General features: G+C 36.6%; 1 protein-coding gene across 1 annotated transcript in view; it reads right to left on the reverse strand.

Moving 5' to 3' along the window:
• Positions 1–22598, reverse strand: part of Pten (phosphatase and tensin homolog) — a gene marked incomplete at its 5' end in the record, with an annotated part of 84072 nt that extends 61474 nt beyond the window's left edge. The window contains 2 exons of the mRNA XM_013017044.1: positions 13054–13160; positions 21894–22598. Coding sequence (XP_012872498.1) covers positions 13054–13160; positions 21894–22598 — 812 coding nt within the window. The remainder of the gene's footprint in view (positions 1–13053; positions 13161–21893) is intronic.
• Positions 22599–22604: the final 6 nt, after the last annotated feature.

Raw genomic sequence — 22604 nt, forward strand, 5'->3', positions numbered from 1 at the left:
ATGCCTCCATCAGAAAGAATGACATTGCCCCATTTGTTAGGAAATGGAAAGACTTGGAAAAAATTATATTAAGTGAAGTAAGCCAGGCCCAAAGAAATATAGGCCCCATGGCTCCCCTTATTTGCAATAACTAGTATATGTCTGAGACAAGCAGAAAAGGTCAGATAATTTGATGTTAGGTGAAATGAACCCCAAGATAAGTATTTAAATGTTCTTTTCTTTCTTGCAATTGTTTCTAACATATTTATAAGGTGATTTCTTTGTTATTTTGTATGCCCTTCCCCCTTGCTTTCATTGTATTTGATGTTGGTATACTTTGTGGAGGGGAAGGGCAAAAACAAACCGTTTAAATAGGGATACAGGTGGACCCATTGCAACAATGAGATGTACAAGTCATTATGTCGAAAAACAAATTTACAACTTGGGAGGGGGGGGGTTGGAGCGATGGGAAGGGGAAACAAAGGAGGAGGCAACAATGCTTGATAAGAAATGTACTCATTATCTTGCCCATGTAATTTTAACCCCTCTGTACAGTATTTTCACAATAAAAAAAATTTTAAATAAAAGAATAAAATATGAGGGGCTGGGGTATGTGGCTTAGTGGTAAAGTGCTCACCTACCATGCCTGAAGCCCTGAATTCCATTCCTCAGTCCCACATACACAGGAAAAAGGCAGAAGTGGCACTGTGGCTCAAGTGGTAGAGGGCTAGCCTTGAGCAAAAAGAAGCCAGGGACAGTGTCCACACTCTGAGTTCAAGTCCCAGGACTGGCAAAAAAAAAAAAAAAAAAGAGGAGCTGTAATGGTGACTCAGTGGCAGAGTGACTGCCCCAGAGTTCAGGACCCCCCCAAAAAAAGAATAAAAAAAATGTATACTATAGTTTACAGTATTTAAATATAAGAAAAAAACAAAATCTTTACTGTGTTAATCACAGAACTAGTATTAGTATGTCCAAACCAAAAAATAAATAAACAAACGACAAACTAAGACAAAACAATGCAAAAGTTGTGCCAAGCCGGGTGCTGGCGGCTCACGCCTGTAATTCTAGCTACTGAGGAGGTTAGTTCCAAGCCAGCCCGGGCAGCAAAGTCCATGGGACTCTTACCTTCAATAAACCACCAGAAAACCGGAAGTGCAGCTACAGCTCAAGTGGTAGAGCGCTGCCCTTGATCTGAACAGCACAGGTACAGCGCCCAAGCCCATAGTTGTGCCTGAATAAAACAGTACAACCTCTAATTTTCCACAATTTTAAGAAATCATGGTGTTAGGAAAACAAATAGACAATGAGGCTCAGAAATTTAGATTTAAAAGCTGGCTTTGCCTCTAACAAGTTATACAATGTGGGTAAGTCACTTGGGCCTTTCTAGACTATGTTCCTATTATACATAAAAACTAAGGTCAAGCTAGGGGCCAGTAATCCTAGCTACTCAGGAGGCTGAGATCAAAGCCAACCCAATCATAAAAGTCCAGGCATAAAAGTCTATGAAACCCTTATCTCCAATAAACTATGAAAAAGCCAGAAGTGGAGCCATGGCTTAAGTGGTAGAGTACTAGCCTTGAGCCACTAAGTTCAGGGACAGTGCTCAGGCCTGAGTTCAAGCCCCAGGACTGGCACCAAAATACAAAAGCAAAATGCAAATCTAAGTCAGATGTGGGAGCAAACGTCTATAATCGCACTTGAGCGGGTGAAACATGATCAAAGAGTTGAGGATCAAAGCAAGCCTAGACTACACAATAAGATCTACAAAAAACAAAGAACTGCCTGGTGCTGGTAGTTGATGCCTGTAATCCTAGCTATTCAAGAGGCTGAGATCTGAGGGTCATGATTGTAAGCATCAAAGTCTGTGAGACTCTTATCTCCAATTAACCACCAAAAAGCCAGAAATAGAGCAGTGGCTCAAGTAATAGAGTACCAAACTTGAGTAAAAAAGCCAAGCAAGGGGCTAGGAAAGTGGCTCAGTGGTAGAGTGCTTACCTTGCATGCACGAGGCCCTAAGTTCGATTCCTCAGCACCACATAAGCAGAGGAAAACGGAAGTGGCACTATGGCTCAAGTGGTAGAGACCTGAAGAGCTGAGGGACAGCGCCCAGGCCCAAAGTTCAGGCCCCACAACACACAAAAAAAAAAAAATTAAAGAAACCAAGCAAGTATGTAAAGCCCTGGGTTCAAGCCAAAAAAAAAAAAGTAAAAACAATGTTGATTTTCTCATCACAAAAGCTAAATGGCAACAGGAGTAAAGAAATGGATAAATCCAAACAAACATGAAATGGAAAAATGAATGGAAAGCAAGTTAGCAGATACCAAGATTTTAATTCTATATCCCAAAACTTTCTGGGTCTTTCCTTGTTAGTGCCTTCAATTAACAGGCAGTTAGGGCTCATGTAAGGGAAAAAGAAAATCAAACATGGATTCACAGGCTATTAGGTTCATATTTCTTTCAAACAAACTTAAGTTCAATAAACACTAAGTATGTTCACTATTTTATCCATACCATCAACCTTTCCAATAAAACAATGCTTTAAAAACCATTGTTCTGGACTTTGACTTTTTCATCTATGAAAAAAATCGGTCGAAAACAAACTTTACAACTTTCGTGCTGGGGGGAGGGGGCGGGGAGGATTATTGGGGGGGGCAGAGAGAGGATGGGAAGGGATGGGAAGGGGAAACAAAGGAGGAGGCTACAATGCTTGATAATTATCTTGCCCATGTAATTGTAACTCCTCTGTACAGTATTTTCACAATTAAAAAAAAGAAAGAAAAAAATCTCTTATTAGTTTTATATTTTCCCTACTAAGTGCACTAAATGTTGAAAGGAAATAAATAGCAATTATTTTAATTTCCAAATAGATAAAATGCTAATTTGTTGACATGATTTAATTAAATAAGACCTAATAAGTAAAGCATATATTCATTCCAAAACAAAGTAATGCAGCCTAAAACCTTACGAAAGTATTACCTAATATGAACAGTATATAATCATTCCTACAGAACAAAAATTAATGTAGCCTAAAACCTTATTTTCTAAATAAAAAAAGCATAGGCACAAATGCTTGAACCATAAAAAAAAAAGTGCTCCAAAAAAAGATGCTTTTAAGAAATATAAAGGAATAGCTCGACAGACCTCGGGAACACACATATATTTAATAGGTGCCAGGTCAGGTGCTAAACACTTAACGAATATCATCATGTAATAGCGAACACTGAAGTTCCATTCCAGCTTTGCAATTTCATGCTTATCACTTCAGGCAAATGACTCATCTCTGGGGCATGTTTGTTCTTTAAAACGATGACAAGGTCATTTGCTTCAACTTTTTCATTGGTTGTTTCAACCACCAAATAAAATATGCAAAAATATCTATAATATTAGCAAAGAGCTAATAGAGGTTGAATGAGAGTTGTTTTGCTGTTGTTTTAAATGTCCTGTTAGTTTAAGGGTCTCATTGCAAGACAGCTCAATATGGTATTCATACAAACACAGACTATAAAAAGATATCCTGGTATAGTAACCTAAATTCATTCAGCATAAATTTCAGGTTCCTTTTGAATAATTTTTTGTTATCTGCTAGCAGTGCCAAGTCAGAAAGGAAAACTGACTGCCAAATAATCTATGAACTCTGCTTTAGTTTTCTAACTTCTCAAATATCATTTTTCTTTCATGTTTTTCACCATATGACTTATATAACTAAAAAGTTTGCACATATTTTTACCTTGAAATAGAAGTTTAGATCTCACTTTCTAAATGGAAGCCTAACACTCTTCAAAGATTAGTATCAATAGGAAAACAGAATAAGGAAACTTGCTGAAATCATTTTAATCAGGATACACTGTATACATATATGGAAATATCCCAGTGAAACCTCCCTTGTAAACTTGTATGCTTACAATAAAAAGTTAACATCTGCTAGTAATTTTAATCAGGTGTAATGGCACACCTGTAATCTCACCACTCAGGAAACTAAGGCAGAAGGATTACAAGTTCAAAGTCAGCCTGAGCTATACATACCCTGCCTTATTTAAAAATAAAACAAAAAACTAGTAATAGTTTTATTTAGGAATAAGACTATAAGAAACCTGAAACCTGTAACAAACAACTATAAAATTGTTCCCTCTTTCAATCCTAAAATCCCACTCTAGCAATATACTGAAGAAAAAATACCACCCCTAGAAATGTACTATACAAAGATATTTATGGCAGAGGTATTTACTAAAAAAAGAATGAAGACATGACTCAAATGGTAAAGCACCAGTCCCAGTATTGATGAAAAAATTAAAAATTAAAAAACTTGGGATAAGCATAATATAAGCACTGCCTGATGAAAGAGTATGTAGTGCATATAGTTTAAATATACCTGTTAACATGTAAAAATCACATTTGTGATAAAAAGATCACAAAACAGTACAAAACCCTGGTTTAGCTATATAATGTTCACATATACATTAATTTCTAGTAATAACTTCTGAAATAGAATGTTTCCCATTGAACTTCTTAAATTTAGAATCACTTTTAAAGTAGTTCCAGCTACACACACACACACACACACACACACACACACACACACACACACACACACACACACACACACGGAAACCTTTAATTTTAAAGAGTAAAGCACTCTTGATGTCAATTATTTAAATTTAAGGCAGCTTAAACTCCAGAAAAACAACTTCTCAAATCACTAGTAACATCAGCAGCTCTAAAATAAAAAACATCATTAATTAAACCTTTAGGTTTTTGGGGGGTTTTTTGGGTCCGGTTGTGGGGTCTGAACTCTTGGCCTGGGCACTGTCCCTCAGCTCTTCAGCTCAAGGCTAGCACTCTACCACTTGAGCCACAGCACCACTTGCAGCTTTCTTTTTCTTTTTGCTTATGTGGTGCTGGGGAATCGAACCCAGGGCCTCAGGCATGCAAGGCAAGTGCTCTACCACTGAGCCACCTTCCCAGCCTGAAGGCTTTTTTTTTTTGGTCCGGTTGTGGAGCCTGAACTCTGGGCCTGAGCACTGTCCCTCAGCTCTTCAGCTCAAACTAGCGCTCTACCTCTTGAGCCACAATGCCACTTTCTTTTTGCTTATGTGGTGCTGAGGAATCGAACCCAGGGCCTCATGCATGCAAGGCAAGCGCTCTACCACTGAGCCAACTTCCCAGCCCCCCGAAGGCTTATTAGATCCTTCAACTAATTTTACCAAATTTTCTCCATAACAGTTGTTATGAAATAATGTACTACAACTGCTTAAGATTGTACCTATGATTGGAGGAAAAGACTGTGAACAGCTAAGGAAAGGGTGACATTGCCCAAAATACATACAAAATACATAACTGTAACTCCTTTGTATATCACCTTTATTTTATTTTACTGTAAAGATGCTGTACAGAGGGGTTACAGTTACATGAGTATGAGTTATTTTATACTTGAAAAAGATTTATGAACCTCTCAAAATTTAAGTTACCAAGTATACCAAACAAATACGTTTTTCCTAGTGCTCTAAATGACTAGGGTTAGACTGGCTTCCTATTTCAGAATTCTGCTGTGTGTGTGTGTGTGTGTGTGTGTGTGTGGTGTGTGTGTGTGTGTGTGTGCCTATTTCAGAATTCTGCTATTGCTAAGTGTGTGTGTGTGTGTGTGTGTCCGTCTCATTTTATTCCCACTAAAAAAGCAATCAAAATATGGACATAAGATGGGCACCAGTGGCTCACATCTATAATCCTAGCTACTTAGGAGGCTGAGATCTGAGGCTTATGGTTCAAAGCCAGAGCTAGCAGGAAAGTTCATGAAACTATTATTTCCAATAAACTACCATAGAAGCTGAAGTGGACCTGTGTTTCAAGTGGTTAGAGCATATACAAAAGAAGCTCCATACTTTTTCAAAGCATTACATACCTGAACTAAGATAAATGCTAACTCCTAATTTTCTACAGCAAAATAATAAGCATATGAAAAACTGTAAGTTTAAACTATCATTAACCTTGCTCTAACCATAAAGCTCATAAGTATCTTTAGTGTCCCTAAACTTTGCAATGTTAGATTGATAAATTACTTCTATAATATTCTGCTAATTATTAAATAAACACTAAGTTTGGGCTACTTTATAATTAAGCAAAAGGAATGTTATCTTTTTTAGTAAAAAGAATTCAAACAGGTAAAATGTAAAAGATGTCAATAAGATTAGTAATTTGGGGCTGGTAACGTAGCTCAGCAGTAGAGTGCATGCCTTGCAAGCATGAGGCCCTCCCTGGGTTCGATTCCTCAGCACCACATAAACAGAAAAAGCCGGAAGTGGCGCTGTGGCTCCAGTTGTTGGGCACTAACCTTGAGATAAAAGAGCTGAGGGACAGCACCCAGGCCCAGAGTTCAGGCCCCATGACAGGCAAAAAAAAAAAAAAGATTAGTAATTTGACAACAAAGGCCTCGTCATTTTCCAATTCATTCAATATGTCACATTCTGAAAAAAAAAAAAAGGCAAGATGTCTATCTGTGCTGGTCTTACAGATAGAACTTAGTTTGAAAATATTCAAAACCTATGTATGACACAGAAGGTACTAAGAAATCAGAGTTCTAATACAAGTATGTCTCCCCATAAGTATTTTTCTTTTTCCTATTAATTGGAGCCAAAACTCAGAAATTTTTACATTTGCTTTTAATAATCCAAATTTATCTTTTTTTTTTTTTTGGTCCGGTTGTGGGGCCTGAACTCTGGGCCTGGGCGCTGTCCCTCAGTTCTTCAGCTCAAGGCTAGTTAGTGCTCTACCACTTGAGCCACAGTGCCACTTCCCACTTTTTTTTTTCTTTTTGCTTATGTGGTGCTGAGGAATAGAACCCAGGGCCTCATGCATGCAAGGCAAGCGCTCTACCACTGAGTCACCTTCCCAGCCCCCCCAAACTTATCTTTTAAAGTGAGCTGTACAAAGCTGAATTCATTATAAAAGAAAAACCTTAAGTGTAGACTTCATTTTATATGTGATTTTAATATAATGTCAAATTTCTTTGGTTTTAATAAGCCAAATTTCTTTATTCTCTATTACCATAAGCCAGGCAATCATTTGGCACTGACTTTTTTTCTAAGTGGTAAAACAGCTTTTCCTGGGGCTGGGAAGGTGGCTCAGTGATAGAGTGCTTGACTTGCATGCACGAGGCCCTGGGTTCGATTCCCCAGCACCACATAAGCAGAAAAAATGGAAGTGGCTTAAATGGTAGGGTGCTAGCCTTGAGTTGAAGAGCTGAGGGACAGAGTTCAAGCCCCACAACCAGCAAGAGAGAGAGAGAGAAGAGAGAGAGAGAAAAAAAAGAGAGAAAAGAGAGAAGGGAGGGAGGGAAGGAGACAGGCTTTTCCTAAGTGCAGTGGTTTAGTTTGGAGAAAAACAATATGAACAAGAAATAACATGCACTTTAAAACACAGAGGCAACGAACTGTCACTCATCATACTAAAAATACCACTAGTTTTGAAATTATTTTGTTAATTAAAGTAATTTCTAACCCCACTGAGGATATTGTAAACTTCACAGTCTAGAGAATTGTTTTAAAAAATGAAATTAGATAGTAAAACATTAAAATGCATTTTAAAATTTAACAATATGAATTTTAACAGAAAAATTAGCATATACTGACATATATGAAAATAAGTCTACATTACCCAGCTTCAATTCATGCTTTTGACTGAAGGATACCATTTTAGTAAAAATGAACTACAACAACTGAAGAGAAAAAGCAAAATTATTGATCAGTGCTCAGATACAGAATCTTCCTATTCAAAGAACATATTAAAAATAATAATTTAAGTGGGACACCACAGCTCATGCTTGTAATCCTAGCTACTCAGGAGGCTGAGCTCTGAGGATCATAGTTTGAAACCACCTGGGAAAGGAAAGTCCCTGAGACTCTTTATCTCCAATTAACCAGAAGAAAACCAGAAGTGGCACTGTGGATCAAAGTGGTAGAGTACCTAGCCTTCAGAGGGACATCACCCAGGCCCCAAGTTCAAGCCCCAGGACCGACAAAAATAAAATAATAACAATAATAATTCAGCTAAACTGAAAAATTATTTTAAAGCCAACCTTTTTGACAAGTAAGTCAAAATTTTAAATATACAAGACAAAAATATCAATAGATGAGTGGAATGGGAATAAAAATTAGAAACAGGAACTTGTAACACTTCATATCCTTGAAGTACTAAGTAAGCAGAATGGGTAAAGACTTCAAATTATCAGCATTAGGACTTTTTAAAAAATCTCACAAGGTGCCTTACCCTAAGAGATATCATTTATATACACATTATTTTTCTATACAAAAAGGGCTAAAACAGTATCATTTTTTTCATGGCCTACAATTCAGTCTGGGCCAAATCAATCTGATCAATATCCAGAAGCTAATATTAATCAGTCTTCTTTGCTCACAGACATTAATTTAAAAACTGGCAAGATGTTTCTTATGTGAGGAATATAGATTCCCAAATTCAAAATAATATCTAAACTTAAACATGCTTATCACATTATCATTTGGCATAATCAAAAAAATGTTTTAATAAAATAAAATAAAAAAATAATAGAAAGACTCAAAATTAATCAAATTCTATCAAGCCAAACAAGCATACAACATAAAAAACACCAAGTTCTTAGAGGTGAAAAGAAATTTTTTTAGAAACATCTTCAATAGTGTCTATATTGCAACAGCAAAATTTTAAATTTGGAAATTCATTTTTGGACAAAAATTAAATTGTAGGGCTGAGAAGATGGCTCAGAGGTAGAGTGCTTGCCTTGCATGTATGAAGCCCTGGGTTCAATTCCTGAGCACCACACAAGCAGAAAATGCCAGAATTGGCACTGTGGCTCAAGTGGTAGAGCGCTAGCCTTGAGCTGAAGAGCTAAGAGACACCCAGGACCAGAGTTAGTTCAGGCCCCATGACTGACTCAAAAAAAAAAAAAATTTAAATTGTAGAATAAAAGCAGAATCTGAAAAATACGTAAAGGAATATTTACTAAGTCAGTTCCCTGCTTAAGTGCTGTAATGACTTTTTACACGTCTTGTTAGGAATACTTTAAAACTAGTTTTAAAGTATCAAAATCCTGTATAATATCTTAAGTTAAAAATACACTTGCTGGGGGCTGGGAAGGTGGCCCAGTGATAGAACGCTTGCCTTGCATGCCTGAGACCCTGAGTTCGATTCCTCAGCACCACATAAGCAAAAAGAAAAAAGCCGGAAGTGGCACTGTGGCTCAAGTGGTAGAGCGCTAGCCTTGAGCTGAAGAGCTGAGGGACAGCGCCCAGGCCCAGAGTTCAGGCCCCACGACCGGACCCAAAAAAAAAAAATGCACTTGCTACAATTATACATCCAGATAATCTAGTAAAATCAAAGCAGCCTAAAAGCCAGCCTTATTACATAATCTTTAATTCTCAATCCATATGCAGGTTGAAAACTAAAGATTATATAATACATAATGTTTCTTTTGGTAGAAAAACATAAACATTAGCATAACTACTTAAAATTTCATCTTGAAAAAAGCCTAAAATTTAGCCTTATATCTTAAAAAAAAACCTTAATTAGATGATTCCAAAAATGAAGGTGTCAAAACCACTTGTATCACTAAATTATCTTAACTTTTCTCTTCATTTGAGTAACAGATGGTAGGCATTTGGTTCTTGGACAGTACACAATAATCACAATCTGTGTGACCTTTTCAGTATTAAAAAGATTCCAAACAGCTTTAATAATCAGGACCTTAGCATATTTTAAAATATTACACATAATCTTGACCACAACCTAGCTAGGAAAAACTGCATCACACTTCTTAGTGTACTACTTTGTTTATTATAGCTTCCTTAACAAACTAGTCTATAAAAGCTATTTCAAGATACTAGACTGCTTCTTCTATTGTCAAAACCATACACGCACACTAGCAAAATATTTTTGCCAACACATTTTTATGAACATCTTTCTAAGCATCTAAGTATATACCATGCTTAAATAAAAAAATCTCTTTAAGAGTTGAAACAATTTTATCTTATTGGAAAAATGTTATTCTAACAAGCAATTTTGTTTCTGAGGAAATTTTGTTTCTACCCTCAGTATTTTAAATATTTTTCTAACTATATAAATAAAATGAATACACTTCATTAATAGATAAATATCAGTTAGCTGATAAGCTAAAGATTGTTTTTGATATCTGACACTTAAAATCTGACAGTACTAAATGCAAATTTTTAACACAAAACTAGTATTGATTATAAATGCAAATGAATAGCAAACTTGGATCAATTACTGTCACAGCAAATATAAGGCAACTAGGCAAATACAAACCATTTAATTTAAAACACATTTCAGAACAAACCAATATACCTTCTGATCTAAAAACTGGAAAGCAACAGGGTTTTATAATCACATTAGTATAAAATATGATGTAGTTTACCCAGATTTCTTCCACTTGAAGTTTTAAAATAGTGTATTCCTACAATAAACGGGAAAAAAAAGTATTTTCAGTCATTTTCATGACAGCACTTGAGTGGCTGAGGAAGATAATATGAGATCAAAATTAGCAAGACCTTGCCTGAAAATAAAATGTGTATGTACGTATGTACGTGTCTATTTTTTATCAAACTAGTTAATTTCATTTTATTTTCTTCAAATAAGTAAAATATGCTTTCAGTATTAAATATTAGAAGTAATTTGGAAAAAAAGTTTCTAGCTGACAATACTTCAAATGTACACTGACTGCCTAGCAAGCATAAGGCCTTGAATTTAAACAAAAAAAGAAAATAAGGCCTTGAATTTAAACAAAAAAAGAAAATAAACTTAATGCACAATTATAAAATAAATATTCCTCATTAATTTCAAATTTTAAAATAGGCAATTTTGAGTGCTATAGAATTTGTATTTTTTAACACTGCTTTAAAATTACCATGAGGGGCTAGGAAGGTAGCTCAGTGGTAGAGTGCTTGCCTTGCATGCATGAGGCCCTGGGTTTGATTCCTCAGCACCACATATGCAGAAAAAAAGCCAGACGTGGCTCTGTGGCTCAAGTGGTAGAGCCCTAGCCTTGAGCTGAAGAGCTGAGGGACAGTGTTCAGGCCAGAGTTCAAGCCCCACAACCGACACACACACACACAAAAAATTACCATGAATTAGATTAAACCATGAGATTCTTTTTAGGACAATCTGATTTGTCTTAGACATATTTTTATTTTAAAATGTATTGAATATAGTAAGCAAATGAAGTTTTTATTCATATAGTAAAACACTATAAATGTTACTCAATTAGATTACAGAAACAAGTACTATTGTAGTAGTATTTTTCTAGTAAATCTGAAGATATATGACTAGCCAAACTAGTTTTAAAATATTTAGGAGACTACCTGAATATCCCTCTTAATTTCATAATTAAAATAAGAATTACAATACCTGGACAAAGTATAATTAAGAATTTTAAAAGACCTTGATCTGATTCTGTATGTGCAAGTTAAGATGTAAAACTGGAACAGGAAAAAAAGTCTATTCCTAGAACACTTTCATAATTCTATTTGTTTGCCTAAAAATAAGACCAAAAATTTATAATCCTTGCTACTGCCGCGGCATCTTCATATCTCTAGACTAATCTAAAATTTTTCTTCAAACAATTTCACATTAATTCAAGTTTTTGTCTGAGGTAAGTTAAAGCACTTTAATTCAACAGGCTAACAAAAAATTTAAGGCCCATAAAATACTGTAAAACATGCATCAAAAAACCTTGAGTCAAATAAGTCGTATTTCTTTATCTGGAAACTACAAGAAGGTTTTATTTATAACTTGTCAGAAATTTGCAATTTTACATCAGTACATTTAGCTTCACTACATGTGACTACAACAAAAGCAACTTTGGAAAAAAGTATCAGACTAATAAAAAGCAACAAAACAATGATATTGAGAGCAAAGTAACTCCCACTAAACTCTACTATTACATAATTTAGGGAGGAGTGCTACTACTGTAATATAAAAGTTTTAAATTGCTTTCTTTTACTAAAACATATCCATCCTGCATCTCATGTGACATTCTTCTGAGTACAATATATAGTGCATTACACTCACCAATGTTTTTTGAAAATATCTTCAATCTTTTCTAGGAGAGATTCAGAACAATACGCTCACAATCAGTTTAAATCCATGTGAGCTTACTCCAAATAGATCTTTACTAGGGATACGTTTTGTGGACAACATTCTTATTAAATACTGATTGGTGGGAGTCAGAAAACCTAGATGTTAAGCACAGCTCCATTATTTACTAGTAATTGTATCGTCTAAATACCACAACCTAGGGACAAAAGTACTATACTTAGAAGTACAGACACTAAACAACATTTGGGTCTAGTTTGTTCTCTGTTGGGGGTGGAAAGGAGGAAATTCCATGCACTGAAGGATTTTTTTAGTAGCATTCCGTGCCTCTACTCACTAGGTGCCAATAGCAACCTATGCCACCGAAGTTGTGAGCCCGACCACCAAAATGTCTCTAGACACTGCCAAAAATAGTGGCACAAAGTAGGAGGGGATCCATCCACAGTTGGCAACCAATACTCTGAAGATAATACTAACATATACTGCTAAGAAAGCAAAAACAAACTAACAAATAACAAACTATGTTGTTAGGGAATTTATCCCTACATTACAAACTAACAAATAACAAACTATGTTGTTATGGAGTTTATCCCTACAATACAACACTTAAAGTGGTTAAGCAAGGGTCTACACCAAACTTCACATCCAACTACCTCTAAGCCTATATTCTTGCATTCTAACATGTTGCCTTTCTGAATCTATTGTTTCATCTATAAAATCAGGGTAATACATTACATGCTAAGCTATTAAGGGTTCACAGATTAAGTGGGATAAATGAACATATATTCCATTAGCTAATGGAATATAACATTCTGGATCTGATGAGAGACAGTATAATTCAGTGGCTCTCACAATGTTGATTCAGCTTGTGGGCTTAGAAATAAAATTTCAGATTTCAACAAGGACCTACAGCCTCATACAGCATCAGAAACTCTGGGGGTAGATCAAGAAATCTGTGGTTCAATAAGTCCTCCAGCTTACTGTGATACCACACTTAAAAGTTTAAAAAACACTGATGTAAGATCATCGGAAAAGTACCACACCAGGTGGTCCAAATACGCTGCATTCACCTTTGGACAAATTACTAACTGCATTACAATCAAAATTTTCTAAACTGCAAAAATGAGTAAGATAATGCTTGCTGTCTGTCTATTAGGTTTTCTGTTTTTCCTTCCATAATTAAATGAACTGATGATTAAGAAAAAACTTTGAACCAGACATCAGTGGCTCATGCCTGTAATCCTAACTACTCAGGAGGCTGAGATCTGAGGATTACAATTCAAAGCCAGCCTGGACTGGAAAGTCTCTGAGATTCTTATCTCTAATTAGCCACCAAAAAGCCAGGAGTGGAGCTGTGCCTCAAATAGTAAAGTACTAGCCTTAAGCAATAAAGCTCAGGGACAGTGCCCAGGCCTTGAGTTCAAGCCACAGGCTGGGGGGAAAAAAAAGAATTTTATCAAAAAATACTAAATAAAGCTGGGCGCTGGTGGCTCACGCCTGTAATCCTAGCTACTCAGGAGGCTGAGATCTGAGGGTGGAGGTTCAAAGCCAGCCCAGGCAGGAGAGACCGTGAGACTCCTATCTCCAATAAACCACCAGAAAACCGGAAGTGGTGCTGTAGCTCAAGTGGTAGAGCGCTCGCCTTGAGCTGAAGAGCTGAGGGACAGCGCCCAGGCCCAGAGTTCAAGCCCCACAACCGACAAAAAAAAAAATACTAAATAAGACACACCAAAGTATATGCTAGCTAAAACATCAAAAAACCTTCAGACTGAAATCCACTGCATCTTTATGCCAAAATGCCAAGTACATTTTACAAAATAGCCAAGTTAAATCTAGTAAAATATTTTTTGTATTATGAAGGAAAAAAAATACAGACAAGACTAGGCATTCCATTTTATATCTGACCAAACTATAGTAGTTCAAAATTACACATTAAAAACAAAACACCTAAAAATCAACTTTAATACACTCAATATGTCTTCCAAAAGTTAATTTTCCAACTTTAAACACATAGAGTAAATATATGAATAAATAACTTTTAGGATGCCTCTGTTAAGTGCTCAGCACTAGTAGCTCATGCTTATAATCCTGGCTACTCAGGATTCTGAAATCTTAAGCTAACAATTCAAAGAAGCTTTGGCAAAAAAGTTCTTTAGATCTTGGGATTCTATCTCCAAAATAATCAGCAAAAAGCTGGGCTGGAGGTGAGACTCAAGAGGCAGAGAGTTAGCTTAGCAAACTAGTCAAGCAAGCAAGAGGTCCTATATTCAAACCAGTACAAGCAAACTATAAAAACAACATATCCAGTACAAAACAAGGTTGGTAGCATGTCTCAAATGACAGAGCTCCAGCTTAGCAAGCATGAGGCTCTGAGTTCAAACCCCAGTACCACAAAACAGTACCACCTGTTTATGCCACCATTCATTTTCTATTACCTTATAAAATTACATCTTCAAAAGACTGAAAATATTAAACATTTCTAGTTACTCAGGAGGCTGAGACTTAGGATTGAGGTTCAAAGCCAGCCAGGGAGCAAAGTCCAAGAGACTCTTACCTCCAATTAATCACACAAAAAACCACAGAGATGGAAGTATGGCTCAATGGTAGAGTGCCTGCTTTCAGTGAAAATGCTAAACAAGGGCTCCAAGTCCCTGAGTTCAAGCCCCAGGACCAGCACAATATACATAAAATGTGATATGCTCTATATGTTATATAAAATATAATATGCATTATATAAAGTATATATTTTATAGTATATGGCACATTAAGGACACTAAAACTGTATCTTATACTTTATATATTAAGCATATAAATTAGTAAAATGTATTATTTGCAATTACTAATAAAGAACTTTATTACACTTGAAAAATCTACCAAAAAATGAAATAAATGAGACTAAATGGCAAGTTTGAGGTATAATATAAAGCAAAAAGTAAATACCTTGAAAAGAAAAAGTGATTTAAACAGTTTAGCTATATCCAGATATCAAGGTACATAATTCATTCTATAACCTATATTAAGCCAAAATCATGGCTAGAGTTGCAAAACTCAATGAACTAATGTAAAAATCCCATAATCAGTCACATGCATAAAATGCCATTCATTCTGCAATAAAAACTAATCAAAAACTCACTGAAAATAAAGTGCTTCACCACTGGGAATCCCAAGATGCAGCTGGCAGACTCAAAAACAAATGAAAAAAAAATAAGGAAACTGAGGCACGTGAACTGGCCTTTACTGGTTAGGTCTTAATTTTTAGTCTACCACATATTTGATATATGAATACAGTTACATGAAGAAAAATATCCTTTAGTTCTCTTTTGTCTGTATGTCTGTGTGTGTGCGTGTGCACTGTTCCTGCATCCTGAACTCAGAAACTGGTTATTGTCCCTGAGCTTTTTTGCTGAAGGCTAACACTCTTATCACTTGAGCCACAGCTCCACATCTGGTGTTTTGTTTTTGGTAGTTAATTGAAGATCAAATCTCACAGACTTTCCTGTTGGCTTTGAACCTCAATCCTCAGATCTCAGCCTCCTCAGTAGCTAGGATTATAGCATAAACCATTGATACCCCAGAGTCTCTTGCCATTTCTAAACCTAAGTTATATTGAAAATTTGGCAAAATGTTAAAACAGAAGTGATAATAAAGATATTTAACATTAAACTTGTTCTATGTTGTATTAACATACTACAGGTTAAGTGCAATTTGTTGTAATAATTGTAAACTGGTATTGCTGTATTTCCATCCCACAAAGCTGAATTTAAAAAGAAATGCTAAAATATATACCTGCTTTCTTCTGTAGTACTGGGGTTTAAACTGTGGGCCTTGGGCTTGTTTAGGATGATACTCTACCACTTGAGCTATGCCCCTAGCCAAGAAACATGCCTTTAATTATTTATTTTACTGTAAATTTTGCCAACACAGAAGTTTAAACTAAGGGTCTCAAGCTTACTTGGCTTGCTTGTTCAGCTAATGCTCCATCACTTCAGTCACACCTCCAGCCCAGCTTTTTGCTGGTTATTTTGGAGAAGGGAGACCTGAAGATTTTTCTGCCTGAGCTGGCTTCCAACAGTGATCCTCTGGATCTCAGCCTTCTGATTAACCAAAAATTATAGGTATGAGCCATCAGTTTTAGTTGAGCTGGAGATTTTTTGTGTGTGAATAAACATGTATTTACATTGTCCAGTCTTCAATACCAAAGAAAACATTATAATCACTTTTTATCCTTAAATTTTTCTTCATTATGCTGAAATAATAGGAAGTTCTCATTTTCAAAGCAAATATTTGGAATAGCATGATTATTACCTTTTTCTTTGGTCAAAGTATAAGTGAACAGAGGCTCATACTCTACTTATTGTGAAACAGCAAATCACAGACACACACTACACTCAGAGTTCCTAAAGAAAATCCTCTATTTTTATAGTCAAAGCTTGGGCCAATTAAAATTCTAACTTGTCCCAAACCTAATAAGCTCAGGTAAATTTCTGCTCAGCCCATAAATAAAAATGCCAATACTTTTCTCTACATTGGAAATCATAATTTTTTAAAGCAGCAGCACTATTTAAATACTTCTTAGAATGAGGTAGGACTCAGCTAAGTTAATTACATCACTTAATCAACATAAGCTTTATGGGAGGCACCATTATCATTCCCATTTTTTCAAATAAAGTAGACTGACAAAAGTTAAATAACTCATTCACAGTCATCTAGCTACTCAGTGACAGAGCCAGGATTTTAACACTAGCAGTCTGGCTACAGAGTACCTGACTAAAATTAAAAATTAAACAATGTATAAACTTGGAAGTTATTTGAAATAGACTTAAACATATTTAAAAATTATAAAACAATGTCCTCCAAGGAAGTTTTTTTTGTTTTGTTTCTGGCCAGCCCTCGGGCTTGGACTCAGGGAATGGGCACTGTTCCTTAGCTTCTTGAAGCTCAAGGCTAGCACTCTCCCACTTGAGCCACAGCGCCATTTCCAGCTTTTTCTGTTTATGTGGTACTGAGGTATGGAACCCAGGGCATGCAAGGCAAGCACTCTTACCACTGAGCTGGAAGTATCTCTTTTAAAGAGAAAAATATTTTTAAGAAATATCAGGACAGAGATGGAGGCAGGAAAATCCTGAGTTCAAGACCAGCCTGGGATACAGAGAGTCTATCTCAAAAAAAAAAAAAAAAAAAAAAAAGAGGAGAAAAAGAAGTTTGCTATCTTTGTATTTACATATATACACATCAAGAATTCAAGTATCTGTTACAAAGTTAGATTCAGTATTCCTATCTGTCTATATTTAATGTGATGACTATTACTTAAAATAACACATTAGCAATCTTTTGCACATATACACACAAAGAATATTCCTTTGCCAGCAGGTAAAATCACAATATGCATCTCTCCATAACCTAAACTCTACAAAACTGCATATACTTTACATATATTCCCTAATGCCAAATGTTGCAAATGAAAAATCTGCCTTAAATATTCTGAACTATAACTTCCCAACCAAAATTAATTTACCCCTAAATTGTGTTTACTAATATGAATATTTACCTAATAGCCTTTTAATTCCATTGCAAACTGCTTTAAAAGAATGCAACTGCTTTGGGACTGGGAAGGTGGCTCAGTGGTAGAGTGCTTGCCTTGCATGCATGAGGCCCTGGGTTCGATTCCCCAGCACCACATAAGCAAAAAGGAAAAAAAAAGCCGGAAGTGGTGCTGTGGCTCAAGTGGTAGAGCACTAGCCTTGAGCTGAAGAGCTGAGGGACAGCGCCCAGGCCCAGAGCTCAGGCCCCAGGACCGGACCAAAAAAAAAAAAAAAAAAAGAATGCAACTGCTAAAACCTCTTTTTGCAACTAATAAAGAAAATCTGAAATAAGAGAAAAGGCAAAAAGTCAAATCCAACATGTTAATTTCTAGACAAATGCAAGTATTTGTATTAGTGAACCTATATACTCAATACTTACAAAGGGAACCATTATTCACAGACTAAAACACTTAACCACCTGACAAAGAATGTGCATGGCAATAATATGACCTAGAAAAAAGCATTAAGGATATCAGTTTGCTCAGCAAATCCTTACCAACTTATGAGTATTTAAGTCTTTCCTCAACATTATTGGTATCTCTGATAGCAATTCCATTAACTTCAAAGCTATCAGAAAGCAACTGTAAAATCGAACAGAGTATGCAGAAATCATTCCTGACCACAATCTCACAAGCTGATCCAAATGTCCCCACATCATTAACTTCAGAACAATTCCTAATAACTTTGTTAATGAATGTAGGCCACAAAATAAATTTTCCTGTACGGACTCTGAAAATCAAGTTTATCTATAGAAGAAAATGGGAACAAAAGTGAAAAAACTTCACTTCCATAAAGTAAGCTATTTCATTGCAATAGAAAGTTTTTATATTTTATAGTTAACTGAGAGAGCAGGTATACTGCTCCACACAAAAATTTAAGTATCACCAGTTTTCTTAAACTAAGTCTAAACTTAAAACTAGTTATTCCTCACTGTATTTGCCTTTAATCATTTACTATATAGTTATTACAAGCAACCTAAGTGCACTGATAAGCTGTACAGCTGGGCATATTTTTTAAATTGACAGCAATAAAAATTCCTTTTTTCTTACATTGAGCCATATGAACTTGTACATTATTACTTTTGATGCACTTTCCTCTTAAATAAGCTTTAGAGAAAACAGTTTCTATATTAGCATATTTAGGTAGTCCAATCATGGTTTCCAGACAAGAAATACAATGTAGTAGACACAAAATAAGGTAAAATAAAAAATTGTGAAACAAATTTTCTTAAAACCATACAATTAATTTCCATAATCACTTACCTTAAAATATATAGGTGACATTAAGTCACTATACTCTCTATAATTTAAAGATAACCTATAAAAATCAGTATTGGAAAGAATGAAAATTAAGCAATAAAAATATAGCAGAAGCCTAAATTTTCTATGTACTATAAAGACAATCATCAATATTTCAGCCTCACATTCAGCTTATTTTCCAGGCTAATATTAAGAATAAACTCCAATTGACATGCATAGAATTCAGTTTTGCCCATTACTTTTAAACTATATTATCATCTTAAACTTTCCTCTGAGAAATCACTTCATTAAACACTTCTTTAGCAAATAAAAATATTCCATTCACTATTTCCATAAAGGAATTTAACTCCTGACTACCCTAGCTGGTAAGTTAGCCTTATAACCTCCCTGAGATAGTCTTCAATGATAGTCTTCAATTTTAATCTTCCCCATAAGAAACAGCACACTAAAGTGAAACCAAGCAAGACAAAGTGCTTTGGCATATCAAAATCACTGGGAACATAACTATCAAAAGGGACAAGGATTTCACTAGTTTTTTCCCTATACACTTTCTTTCATACCAACATTTAATTCACTAAAACCACAACTCTAGAAATTAAACATTATTAGTCATTTCATGCAATATTTGATACTGCTTTATATATATATATATATAATAACTAAAAGCACACTTTTAGAAAGTTTGAATTCATAAATTTCATACGCAGAAGCCTACATACTGTAAAATCAAAGAAATTCCCAATCACTTCACTGCACCACATGTAAGGATCTGGAACAAAAAAAAATTTTTTGAAGTCTTAACAACCCTGACAATATTATTTGATCAAGAGGGAAAAGCAAAAATAGCGCAAACATACCCTAAGAAGCTAAAAGAATCCTGTCAAGACAGCAGTCCAACAATTTCTTTGAATGAGGGTGTTTAAAAAGTTAAATAGAAATCTAACTAATTCATTCTTATGTATCCAGATGACTTTTAATCAGTGCAGTTCACACCAAGAGTAGACTGCTTTGAAGTAAGTCACAAATCAGAATTTTTTTCCAACTATCTTTTGGCGATCAAATTCACCCTTCAGTAAAATATTTTAATTAACATAGATTCCAAAGTCTCCTTTAAAGTATTATTTTGAATTTAAAGGGCAAAAAAAAACCCCACAGGTTTTATGAGGCTACCTCTTCATTCCCAAATAAAAACCTGGGCAAAATTAGCTGTGCATGTTTATTGTAGCTACTAAAATAAAATCTGTCCCAAAATAAAACATTTTCTTTAAAAAAAAAAAAAGTACTCTCCACAATAGGACATAGGCAGGCCACATAGACACATTTAGTGTTATTCCACCTTTGCACAAAGTGTTTACTAATATTTACTAGGAAATAACTTTCATTAGGAATACTCTATTAGCTGGATGTGGTGGCACAGGCCTATATGCAATGGTAGGTAGGATCCCAGATCTGGGGAGACAGAGGCAGGAGTTAAGGAGAGTTCCAGGCCAGCCAGGTCTACACCTGAGACCGGCTCAAAAATAAAAATAAAAAGTCAAAAATAATACCTAATTAACATTGTGAAGTTACATAATTGTAACAAAATACTGTTCATTGGTACGAGTCTCATACAAATTTTTGATCTTCAGTGAGAAGCCCTGATAGAACTTAAGTGCTCCAGTCACTTCAGACCAATAATATAATTGCTTTCACACACCTTACATCCACATAGCTCTCCATTCCTGTTAATACTTTTCATTCAGAAAAAGGGAGGGCTCTATTTCCACCCCGGACCAAAAGCACGTTGTTAATACCTCAAACTGTGAAGATTTATGTTTTAAGATAACCCGCTAACTTTTGAAACACAAAGGCCTAACTTTTAAACAATCAAAACTACACACTGTTAAAATTCTTAGGCTTCTGTCTTATTCAACAAGCTGACTTGGTAAGTTTAATACATGATATGCAAAAAGGTAGCAAACCTACGATCTGTTGACAGCATTTCTGGATATTAGTAAATTATATATGACATCCTATACATCATAGAAAAACTAAAGGGTGTCCAATGAAACCTGAAACCTAAAAAAAGAAAAAAAGGCAATTCTGGGTCGCACTAATAGTGAAATTTCACGTGAAAGCGGGCCAACATTTGCTATGCACAATACCCTTGAATCTACACATTATCACCTCGCATCAAAAACAACTCAATCTCTGTTCTATCACCTCTGACAAGGCCACTGAACATAAAATGCTACTAAAATGCAAATTTCCTGCCCTATGCCTCAACAGATCAGGAGAGCAAAGCCCCATTTAGCAAAGTTTAAATAAGAGCTCCGAATAAAGAATATTATGGCCCTGCTGATTTCAAGCTACAAAACTTCTAAATGAGCTCCAAGTTGTTGCAATTAACTCCCCCAACCTACTTTTGCCTACAGGAAGCACAAACGCCGAAAAATTATTGTACTACTTCTACAGTTATGCAAATTAGCCCACAAGTCACATTTTAAAAGTACCTATCAATGCAACCCAGGGACCTAAAAACAATCACTGCAAGATTCTGATGCAATGTGAGTACGTGCAACATTAATTTTCATCTCAAACCCCATCTGTACCTGTGATCTTGGGCCTAAATCACAATTTAATCGAAATATGCTCAACTTCAAAGCGCCTACTTTTTTTCCCCTCCTCATTAAGCAGACAGAATTACGAGGTTCCCTAATCCACTAGCCGTGTACTGTATTCTGTATTAGCGGACAATAGCCCTTCAAAAGAGACCACTAATAGGTAAGACTCACAATCGAGTCGGGGCCTTGACACTTGCAACCAGGCAAGAGTTCCATCTAGCAGAAAACCATTGGATGTGTTCTGTCTAGGTTGAACACACAGAAAAGGGGCACAAATTATCTGCTCTAGACCTGGGGCCAGGGTTAAACGTTATAGTCATCCCCAACTACGGGGGGGGGGGGGAAAGCATTTTTTTTTCGCATCCGACTACTCCCACGTTAGAAGAGTGACAGAAAGAGCAAAGAGGATCAGCCAGCCAGCAGAAATGGATACAGGTCAAGTCTAAGTCGAATCCATCCTCTTGATATCTCCTTTTGTTTCTGCTAACGATCTCTTTGATGATGGCTGTCATGTCTGGGAGCCTGTGGCTGAAGAAAAAGGAGGAGAGAGATGGCAGAAGCTGCTGGTGGCGGGGCTTCTTCTGCAGGATGGAAATGGCTCTGGACTTGGCGGTCGCTGATGCCCCTCGCTCGGCTGCCGCTTGGCTCTGGACCGCAGCCGGGTAATGGCTGCTGCGGCGGCGGCTGCTGCTGCTGCTGCTGCCGCTGCTGCTGCTGCTGCCGCTGCTGCTGCTGCTCGAGGATGGTTGCAGCGACGAGGCCTGCTTCTCCTCAGCAGCCAGAGGCCTGGCAGCGGCGGCGGCGGAATGAGCAGAAGACGAATAATCCTCGGAACGGCTGCCTCCACCGGCGGCCTCCGGAGCCCGGGCCAGGGGGAGTGCGGCGGCGGCGGAGGGGAGGTTTAACACCGGCCCGGGTCCCGGGATGCGCCGCCGCCGCCGCCGCCGTGTTGGAGGCAGGAGAAGGGGAGAGACCAACTCTCCGGCGTCCCCAGCCCTGGAAATGGTGACGGGCGGCTCGGACCCCCTCCCCGGAGCCGGAGCTGCAGCCGCCGCGGCCGCCGCCGCCGCCGCCGCTTCTCCCCCCCG

This window comes from Dipodomys ordii, unplaced genomic scaffold (genome assembly GCF_000151885.1).
Source record: "Dipodomys ordii isolate 6190 unplaced genomic scaffold, Dord_2.0 Scaffold34, whole genome shotgun sequence".
Lineage (NCBI taxonomy): Eukaryota > Metazoa > Chordata > Mammalia > Rodentia > Heteromyidae > Dipodomys > Dipodomys ordii.